Below are 10,953 nucleotides of genomic sequence, written 5' to 3'. Positions count from 1 at the left end.
TGGGTGGATCACGAGGTCAAGAGATCGAGACCATCCTGGTCAACATGGTGAAACCCCGTCTCTACTAAAAATACAAAAAATTAGCTGGGCATGGTGGCGCATGCCTGTAATCCCAGCTACTCAGAAGGCTGAGGCAGGAGAATTGCCTGAACCCAGGAGGCGGAGGTTGCAGTGAGCCGAGATCGTGCCATTGCACTCCAGCCTGGGTAACAAGAGCAAAACTCCGTCTCAAAAAAAAAAAAAAAAAAAAAAAATCCCTGGCACAGAATTGACTCCAGGTGCTCACCTGGCCTCCATGGCCCAGAGCCAGCCCTACAGTGGGCCCCTGTCAAGCCAACCTGTGGTGGAAGTAGCCCCTTCTCCAACAGATATCTCGCATGCCAGGTTTCTCCCATGGGGGGGAGGGCCTCTCCAGGTAGCCAGAGCCCCACCCCTCAGCTGGAAAAGCACCCAAGGTCACTTCTACATCCAATTCAGTCCCCAGAATAACTCTCTTCATCCCCAAGCCCTAGACCGGAGTGTGTCCCATCAAGAGAGAGAGGTCATTCTTGTCCCCTTAAATCAAAGAGGAGCATGGGAATGGGCCATCACATCCTGGCAAAACAAATACCAGACACCAAGCACTGTGGGCACCACATCACTTTATTTCTTCGGTTTTCCAACTTTACTCTTGGACGAAGCAAATTTAGTCTCCCACCTGCCTGGCTGCTTTGTGATCCCTCATTGAAGATGGGGCTCAGGCTCCAAGGAGAGGCTCAGCAGAAGGTGGAATCCCCAACAGCCAGCCAGGCTGGCAGAGGACTGCAGGTTCCCAGAGGTGGATCAAGCACCCACAAGCAGAGACTCTGGGCCATCCATATCCCCCAAACAGAGCCTGAATCTCCTCCCAGCTTTGCCCCACCAGTACCACACTCCTTGCAGTGGACAGGCAGCCCCTCAGTGATCTCCAGTGCCTCAGCGCCATCCCTTAGAGGCCAGCCATGGTTCTTCCTATACATCCCTGCTGCTGCTCATGCTGAACCTGGCACCTTCTCCCTTGGAGATGCCAGGCACAAGCTGCTGATCAGCTCCACATTTAATTTTCTACTTTTTTTTTTAAGAGATGGGGTCTCGATACATTGCCCAGGCTGATCTCAAACTCCTGGGCCTCAAGTGATCCTCCTGCCTTGGCCTCCCAAAGTGCTAGGATTACAGGCATAAGCCACCACACCTGACCCCTTATTTGAGTTTAATGTTCCTTTGGGAAACATTTGAGTAAAGAGGATGCCAAGCCCCAAAAGAAACTGAAGATACACTTTCTGCCCAGTGGGACCAATGACCATGCTATAATGCTCCTTTTGTCCCCAGGTAAAGCTGAAAGCAGCTCTAGCTAACCAACCACCCCGAACCCCCTGACATGATACAGCTTCCAACTCCAGCAAGAGGGCCAGCCAACCCACTCAAATGAAACCAAAAACTAAATCATAACAATAAAAATATGACCAGCAAACAACCAAACAGAACATCTCTGGTCCCACAGCTTTCTACTGGAGACCAGATGGCCGATTTCTGGCACTCTCTCTGTCCTGGAGCCAGAAAATAACACACATATGCCCTTGGACTCAGAGTAGACACTGTGGGACCCAGAGCAAAGGACATCCTGGTCAAACCTGGGGTCAGGTCAGGTCCCTGACCCTCTCCAAACCGGTCCCCCTTCCCCCTAGCCCTTTTTGTACCTCCCTATCAGCCATCCACCAGGGTAAGGCCGTCATAGAGTGCTCGCTTCCACATATAGTAGGTGGAGCGGGCAGTGAAGGGAAAGAGTGCGCTGAACTCCTTGTAGGAGGGGAAGCTCTTGGACTGGAAGCGCTTCTGCAAGAACAGCTTGGCCTGGGCTTTGAACTTCGTGGTGGCAATCATGTCCATCACCAGCATCCGGCCATCCCTGCCACTCGCTGCTGCCACCACAGCTTGGCTCGACAGGGGCCCACTGTGGGGCTGGCCCTGGGCTAGGGCCCCCTCTTGTGGGGCCCCCTCTCTGGAAGGCCCTCCCTCTGCATTTTCAGAAGCAGCCCCCATGGGTGGGGCCATCACAGCTGTCACATCCCTGCCAGCCTCTTTCTCCTGCTTCTCCTCAGCTTCCTGCCCTTCTTTGCCCAAGGTGGGAGCTGGCACCTGGAGTTTGGACAGGCCTCTGGGCCAACCCCGGGCAAGGCTCTTCCAGACCCAAAAGGCAGAAGGTGACAGGCTGGGGTAGCGGAGGCGGAAGCGGCAGAAGGGGAGATGCCCACTCAGCACCTGCCTGCGGGCAGCCTTGCGCAGACGCCTCTGCCAACGGGACAGGGGCATCCTTAGTGGCAGGAGCTCCCTGGGGGTGGGAGGCTCCTCACCCATGGCTTTCCCTGCCCCCACTTCTGCCTCACCCTTCCAAGGGATTACAGCCCCATCCCCAACAGATGCTGGCTGGGGAGTCCCAGCAGCTGAGAGGGCTGGTGCTGGCTTGAAGCTGGGGTTCCTCCGGAGGGCCTTTCGCCGCCAGTTGTAATAGGTGGACCGTGAGATGCCCGGGAACCTGCGTTTGAAGCAGCGATAGGGCACCAGCGTGTTCAGGGAGATGCAATGCTCCAGGTACAACTTGGCCCGCTGCATTAAGACCACTCCAGGGCTGGACACCGCCAGCGCGGAGCACTCCAGCTCCTCGGCCACCTGCTCCTCCGGCTTCTCTAGCTCCTCCACGGCCAGCACCTCCCTTGAGGGCAGGGCCGAGCAGGTGCCAGAGCCCAGCAGCTCATGCTTCCAGGCATAGTAAGTGGAGCGGGAGATCTCGGGGAACCGCTGGAGGAACTGCTGGAGCGGCACAACGCCCCCACGGTGGAAGCTGTCCTGTAGGAAGTGCTTGGCGGAGAAGCGGGCAGCCACCTTCTGCCGGTGCTCCTGCGACTGCCGCCGCCAGCGGTAGAAGGTGCTCTTGGTGACGCTGTAGCGCTCACAGAGGTGAGAGTAGCTGAGGCCAGGTTCACGGTTGAGAAGCTCCAGGGTCTCGGCCGGCGATGGCAGAGGAGCCAGGGCTGGAAGAGCTGGGGCCACGCCAGGAGCACCTTCTGCCTCCACCTCTTCCAGCCCCACCACCGGGGCAAAGTAGTGGTGGCGGAAGAAGTGGCTGGTGAGCGGCTGGCCGGCCCACATGATGTGCAGCGTGGAGGGCACGTGGTCACAGCGCCGGGGCCGGATGACGCGGTTGAAGTAGGGCCGGATCTTGAGGTTGCGCATGGGGTAGATGGAGTAGATGTTGCGCTGGAGGACAGACGCGAGAGCGTACAAGTGCCACACGTTGGAGAAGCTGCTCGGAAAGCAGGAGGCCTTAACGTCAGCATCGAAGATGGCCTCCAGCGTGGCGGGGGGCAGGCTGGTCATCTCAGGGGACTCCTCGGAGCACAGGGAGTAGCGCACGGCCTGCAGCATGACTTTGGAGTCGATCATGCCCTGGAGGTAGTAGTGTCTGTGCAGCAGCATCTCCACCACCGTGCGGGCGCGCAGCTCCAGACTCAGGCCCGCGTCACCCCACAGCAGCATGCTGGCCGCCTCGAATAGCAGGCTGCCCTCGCCCTTGCACACCAGCGGCAGCATGTTCCGGGGAGCATCGTCCGGATACAGGCTCAGGGCCACCGAGTCCACTTCCAGCACCTGGGGGCCAGGGCCTGCCTCCCGGCAGGTGGGGAGAGTGAAGGAAGACAGGACCTGCTTGGCCTCGAGGGCAGCACCGACCAGACCCTCCAGGCCTTCGCACTCCACTGCCTCCTGCAGCTCCTGCAGCACCCGCTGCACCAGCTGGTTCCGAGAAGTCATCCTGCCAGGGCAAAGGATAGAGGGGTAGAGGGCAGAAGTCAGCTCAAAGTGCCCACGTGACAACTGGCAACAGTGCCCTGCCCACTCCTGCACTTTCTCCCAAAAGGTAATGTCTATCTGCTCCTATCCTCCCAGAATAGATGGGATTGGTTCATCACTGAACAGTACTGAGGAAAAATGTGATCTCTGGAACCTGGCTTTGAATCCTGGCTCCAACAAAAGCTTGGTCACCTTGGGCAAGTCACTTAACTTCTCTATGCTTCTGTTCATTTTCTATCAAATGGGAATGGTGTTTTAAAATCTGCTTTATAAGCCGGGCACGGTGGTTCAAACCTGTAATCCCAGCACTTTGGGAGGCTGAGACAGGCGGATCGCTTAAAGTCAAGAGTTTGAGACCAGCCTGGCCAACATGGTAAAACTCCGTCTCTACTAAAAATACAAAAATTAGCCAGGTGCGGTGGCCGGGCATGGTGGCATGTGCCTATAGTCCCGGCTACTTTGGGAGGCTGAGGCAGGAGGGTCATCTGAGCCTGGGGATCCGAGGCTGCAGTGAGCAATGACTGCCACCACTGCACTCCAGCCTGGGTGACAGGAATGAGACTATGTCTCCAAAAAAAAAAAAAAAAAAAAAAAAGAGGCCAGGTGCAGTGGCTCATGCCTGCCTGAAATCCCAACACTTTGGGAGGCTGAGGCGGGCAGGAGGTTCGAGACTAGCCTGGCCAACATGGTGAAACCCCATCACTACTAAAAATACAAAAAAAAAAAGTTAGCCAGGAGTGATGACACACTCCTGTAATCTCAGCTGAGTAGCTCCTGAGTAGGAGGCTGAGGCACAAGAATCACTTGAACCTGGGAGGCAGAGGCTGCAGTGAGTGGAGATCATCCCAAATAACCAATGGGTGCTGTTACAAAGTCATGCACTGTAGAAGAATCATTCAAAATATAAAAAGATCGGGTGCAAGGGCTCACGCCTGTAATCCCAGCACTTTGGGAGGCTGAGGCAGGCAGATCACGAAGTCAGGAGATGGTGACCAGCCTGGCCAACATGGTGAAACCCTGTCTCTACTAAAAATACAAAAATTAGCTGGGTGTGGTGGAATGTGCCTGTAATCCCAGCTACTCGGGAAGCTGAGGCAACAGAATTGCTTGAACCCGGGAGGTGGAGGTTGCAGTGAGCTGAGATGGCACCACTGCACTCCAGCCTGGTTGACAGAGTGAGACTCTGTCTCAAAAAAAAAAAAAAAAAAAAAAAAAAAAAGAGAGACCCATGGATTTTAATATAACAAGGTACAAAAACTTCATGGATACGGTTTCAAATTCCACATTATAACTAAGCTTTGAGAAACTACTACTTGTCAAGTTTTGGTGTAGTATCAAAAAAATCCACTGAAAAAGTGATCAAAATACTCCTTTTTCATCTACATATCAATGAAGTTAGATTTTCTTCAGATGCTTCCACCAAAACAAATTGAACATAGAAACAGATATGAGAAACTACGCATCTTCTTTTAAACCAGATACTCTGGAGATGTGGGAAAATGTAAAAAGGTAGAATAATATGCTCTAGGGCATTATTTAACATTTTCCACATCTCTATAGAATCTGGTTTAAAAGAAGATAGGCTGGTCAGGCGACATGGCTCATGCCTGTAATCCCTGCACTTTGGGAGACCGAGGCAGGTGGGTCCCCTGAGGTCAAGAGTTCCAGACCAGCCTGGGCAACATGATGAAATCCCATCTCTACTAAAAATACAAAAAATTAGCTGGGTGTGGTGGTGCACGCCTGTAATCCCAGCTCCTCAGGAGGAGGCAGGAGAATCATTTGAACCCAGGAGGTGGAGGTTGCAGTGAGCCGAGATCTCACCACTGCACTCCAGCCTAGGCAACAGAGTGAGAAAGAAAGGAAAGAAAGAAAGGTTTTTTTGTTCTGGAAATGTCACCTTTCATAAAAATGATTATTTGTTACTGTACAACAGGCTTAAAAAATATATATATCAGTTTTAATCTTGTATACAATACTGTCATATTGGAGATAGAAAAGTATATAAAATTTAAAAAAGAAATAAAAAGAAAAAAAATTTTTTGTATACCATATACACTGGTAGATATGACCTATATGGACAAAGGGTTTTCAGGATCTTCAGAGCATACAGGAGTCTTGAAACCAAAAAGTTTGAGAAGTGCTGCGCTAGAACAAAGACAGCCTTTTCTTTTATTTATTTATTTATGTTTTTTAAAGATGGGGTTTCACCATTATGGCCAGGCTGGACTTGAACTCCTAACCTCAGGTGATCCACCCACCTCGGCCTCCCAAAGTGCTAAGATTACAGGCGTGCCCGGCCTAAAGACAGCCTTTTCAAAGGAGCAGCAACTAGCTATTCACTTCACAAAGATCTAATAATTACGATTTACTGAGCATTTACTATTTGCCATGCACTGTCCTAATCTTGACACTAATACTCTAAGGTAAGTACTACCATTATCCCCAACTTACAGGTGAGGAAACTGAAGCAACTGAAGTTAGCCTAATTTGCCCAAGGTCACAATACAAGCTAGTTGAAACCAAATGCTTTTGTTTTGTTTGTTTTTTTGAGACATAGTCTCACTCTATCACCCAGGCTGGAGTGCAAGGGTGCATTCTCAGCTCACTGCAACCTCAGCCCCCAGGGTTCAAGTGATTCTCCTGCCTCAGCTTCCCAAGTAACTATAACTGCAGGCACATGCCACCACGCACAGCAAATTTTTATATTTTTAGTAGAGATGGGGTTTCACCACATCCACCAGGGTAGTCTTATGGTTTCAAACTCCTGACTTCAGGTGATCCACCTACCTTTGCCTCCCAAAGTGCTGGGATTACAGGCAAGAGCCACCATGCCTGGCCCCAGATGCTCTTTAGGGTCTGAGATTCATCTCCTGTTTAAACCCTTAACCATCTTTTAACACAAAACTAAGCATCTTCGTTACTGTTATATTTTTATTCAGTTACAAAGCAAAGTGGTATTCCTTCATAGACACTGTTTTTAAATTAGGAGAGAGACCATTATCCTTTCTGGTTTCTCAGATCTTGTTCTCAGATTGAACTTCTCAGAGTTCAATAAATTACTTTAGATAAGCCTTAGATTTAAAAATGGTGTTTGGGTATATACATTTTTCAGCTCATCAAACTGTACTTTTAAGGCTAGGCATGGTGGCACACACCTGTAATCCCAGCAGTTTGGGAGGCTGAAGCGGGAAAATCATTTGAGCACAGTTCGAGGTTGCAGTGAGCTATGATCACACCACTGTACCTCAGCCTGAGCAACAGAGGAGACTGCTCCCCAAAAAAACAAAACCAAAAAAAGCTACATTTGAAAGAAATGTGTGAATGCAAATTGTATCTTAGTAAAATTGAAAAAAAAAAAAAAAAAGTAAAAGTACTGAAGGAACACCTGCCAGAATTTTACTTGATAATCAAAGAAGGAAAGTCGTTTAAAAATTGGGAATCAGGCCAGGCGTGGTGGCTCACGTCTGTAATCCCAGAACTTTAGGAAGCTGAGGTGGGTGGAGAGCTTGAGCCCCAGGAGTACGAGACCAGCCTGGGCAACATAACATAACCCCATCTCTGTGGGGGTGGAGGAGAATTAGCCTGGCATAGTAGCACGTGCCTGTAGTCCCAGCTACTCAGAAGGCTGAGGCGGGAAGATAGCCTGAGCCTCAGAGGGCTGAGATTACACCACTGCACTCCAAAAAAGATAAAATAAAAATGAAAAAAATTTAAATTGGTAATCAGAATCACCTTTGGATAAAATTTCTACACTGTAGATATCTTTAAAATGTGTATATTATAATAAATCTGGTATAATCTCTCACCATATTTCTATTTGTACCATATTATTTAACTCTAGAAGTTGGCTTTTATTAATCTGTCAACTTTTATGCCTTTTATATTTACTGTAAAAAGAAAACTATTACTTTTCTTTGGGTTCAGGAGATAAACCGTATCAGTCCTTAGTAAACAGAGCACTTACATTATACAATTTTCCAAAAATGAACCCGTCAGAGCATACAGAGCCTTGAAAGAAATAAAATTAAAAATGAACCCTGAAGAACAAACTGTGTACACAAAGACGAGCTTTTTCATTTTGGCAGACAGTCATGTCAACAAGCAAGACGTTGGGTTTGTGTTTTTCTTGCATGATGTTACTTGTTGAATAATGCTATTTTACAGCTGCATACAAATGAGTGCTCTGCTAGCTACTTTGTAAACAAAATTAGGAAAATAGCCACCATTTACTGACTGCTTCCTATGTGCATTTAACTAGGTAATTCAACCAAATCTCAGGAAAAACAAGAGGGAACAATAAATTAAAGATGTGTGGATGATTTTTCATACCCTTACACATAATCAGCCAATTTCCTGAGCGAAGCATGAGGTTCTCCCAAGTGTTAACAAGTATCTGCCAGCTTTTCACCCTTAAGCATTTGGATTTCAAGCTTTTCGGAGGTAATTTTGTTTATATGTGATTCTCACCTTCCCTCCATGTGAACTACGATTCCATCACACCTATGCTATCTACAGGATCCCTAGTCCTAGTTCACACCTGGAGGCTCGGGGTTTAAATTAAGCAACATTCTCAAGACCACACAGCTTTTAAAAACTGCAAAGTCTAAGCAGATTCACTCTCAAACTGCCCTTCTAACCGCTATAATTCCATCACCCAAAATTCTCATCATCCGATGGATCCAGAAACACACGGATTTGGGGACTTTGAGATAAACTTGGCCATTTTACAGATAAGGAAATTGAGGTTCAGAAAGGTAAAGTCGACTTGCCTGAATTCATGGAGCAGTGTCCAGATAGCTCCCAACACAACATCTAGATACGCCACACTTCCTCTTGCATAGTCCCCACCCGTCCCCACCCTACTCATCCCACCCTAGCTACCCTTCCCAGTCCCAGTTCCAGTTCCACCCGACTCCACCCAATCTCATTCCTGCCTCTTCCCCAAAGAGGTAGGAGGTACAAGGAGGTGATACCCGCTTCTGGCTTCCACAAAAGCTTAAGAAAAAGCAGCTCCACACTCACCCCCAACCCGGATGGATTGGCCCGCTGGAGAACAGGGCCGTGCGGAAAGGGCCAGGGCTGCACGGGGAAGCCTATCACTCTTAAGTAGACGATTGACGATGGGGTTCAGGTGCAACAGTCTTTTTGGTAATGGCTCTCTTCCTAGAAGTGCAATGCAAAGCAGACAGGCCGGCTGCCAGGTGCATTCAGGGAAGGAGGTGCAAAAAGTGATAGCTAATCTATGGACTTTGCCCAGCTGGCCGGCCCTGGCCCCCACAACTCTCGGAAGCGATCTGAAGAGGTATGAAACCAAGGCGGCAAGGCGCCCTCGGATTGCACAGGCGCTTCTCTCCTCTTGCTTGAGATTGGAAGGGAGAGGGTAAATGCATCCAGCCAGGATCTTAGCACCAGGAAAGTCTCTGGAGCCAAGGAATGAATGAATGGCCACAGGCTACCCTGCAAGGCAGTCACAGCCTCGCCTTCACCAAGGTCAGCCTCCCCGCTCTCCTATTCTTTATTTCAAGCAGATGGGGTCTCAGAACCCAGCTCTGGCATCTTGTCCCCTGCATTTTAGCAGTGAGTCAGGGCTTTGGGTAGGCCAAGGGATGGGAGGGCAAGAGATCTGCTCTTATGATGCTGGCCTGGTCTTCAGAACAAACTCCTTCCCCACCAGCCTCATCCTGGGCTCTAGCTTACCATGGATCCCATGTTTTCACCCCTCTCTTTTCTTCCTCTCCCTCCCAAAGCAGGCACTGTGTTCTCTATAGTCAACCCGCACATGGGCCACACAGGTCTCAGCCCGCAGTAAGGCTCTGGGTTTGATTCTCCCCTGGATGGCTGACTCCTCACCCGGCCTCGCTCCATGCCTCTCTGCCCTTCCCTCCCTGCCCCGGGCCACACCAGCCTGACTGCACAGCCTGAGCCCTGCTAGGGCTTAAGGGAGCGCCAGCCATCTTGGCTCCCTCCCCGGTGGCCTAGAGGCCCAGCCGGGCAAGGGCAGCTGCCAGGGTTGGCTGGTGGCAGCCAAGCCTTTGGGCTGCGGCTTCCCAAGGAAATTCCCACCACCAAGGGTAGTGGCTGCACCTTAGGTCACAAGGGTCGGCCTGAGGCCACCAAGTCAATCCAGCCCAGTTCAGTTGCTCTACTGGACCACGTGTTTGGAAGGGAGGGAGAGTGCAGCCCACACAGGGAAGCAGCACAGGCTCCTAGTTGCCCCTTGGGGTGCCAGGAGGCACTGTGTGGCAAAAGAGGGAGCTGGCAGGTCCGGGACTGCAAGGACGAGGGATCCAACCTGAGAAGCTCCGGGAACCTGGGGAGGGACCGAGGCCAGATCATTGTGTAGGGTGGGGAAGGGAGATAGGCAGACGGGTGGGGGTGGGGACAGGCTGGAGGTGGAGGTGGGGGTGGGGAGAAAGAGAACTTGAAACAATGCGTCCTCTCCCTCTACATACACACACACACCACACAGCATCTTCACGGGGTCACTCCTTGACCTGGGCCCAGTAGGATCCCGAGGTCATCCCTGACCCCGCTAGAGCCTCCAAGCTATACGGGGTACCCCCACCCTTCCTAGTTTCGAGGAAACTCACTGGTTTACTGACCTGGAGGGTGACCCAGAGCCCTGGGGGCATCCACTTCTCGCTCCACCTTCCAGCCTGGGACATTTAAGTCACCCTGTGGGGCAGCGTCCCCAGCTGAGCTCGTCTCACTCCAGAACCCGTTTCATATCTGTAGAGGACCATTGAGCATGGACCGTCTACAGCCAACTGGCCGGTGGGGAAGCGGCTTAAGCCACTCCCCCCAGGAAATCGCCCACCCTCAAGTGCTCTGTACCAAGATGAAAGAAGTGCAAATTCGGGGGTCACTTCCAATGGTAAAGCGATAGCAGCTATTGTCATCCACTCTCCCCAGCTGGGGGTGTTAAAGCGCCCTGACGCAGCTCTGAAACAGACCCCAAACTGCCCAGAGAAAACTTGAAAGAAAGTTGAAAGATTTCTAAAGAGTTTGGGGGGGAGGGGAAGGAAGGGGAGGAGAAGGTTTGGATTGAAAGACCGAGGGGAAGAAAGTCTGTGGCCAGGCTTTCGG

General features: G+C 50.8%; 1 protein-coding gene across 1 annotated transcript; it reads right to left on the bottom strand.

Annotated features, from left to right (window-relative positions):
- Positions 1–624: 624 nt before the first annotated feature.
- Positions 625–10,636, bottom strand: VRTN (vertebrae development associated). Its single transcript, XM_012438046.2, has 2 exons — positions 10,470–10,636; positions 625–3,826 (listed from the first exon to the last, which is right to left on the bottom strand). The coding sequence occupies exon 2, from the start codon at positions 3,823–3,825 to the stop codon at positions 1,723–1,725; it is 2,103 nt and encodes a 700-aa protein (XP_012293469.2). The 5' UTR covers position 3,826; positions 10,470–10,636; the 3' UTR covers positions 625–1,722.
- Positions 10,637–10,953: the final 317 nt, after the last annotated feature.

The sequence above is a fragment of the Aotus nancymaae genome, unplaced genomic scaffold (genome assembly GCF_030222135.1).
Source record: "Aotus nancymaae isolate 86718 unplaced genomic scaffold, 86718_ANA_hifiasm-v0.15.2.pri h1tg000011l, whole genome shotgun sequence".
Taxonomy (NCBI): domain Eukaryota; kingdom Metazoa; phylum Chordata; class Mammalia; order Primates; family Aotidae; genus Aotus; species Aotus nancymaae.
The sequence above is the reverse complement of the archived record's forward strand: the minus strand, read 5'-3'. Positions and strand labels throughout refer to the sequence as shown.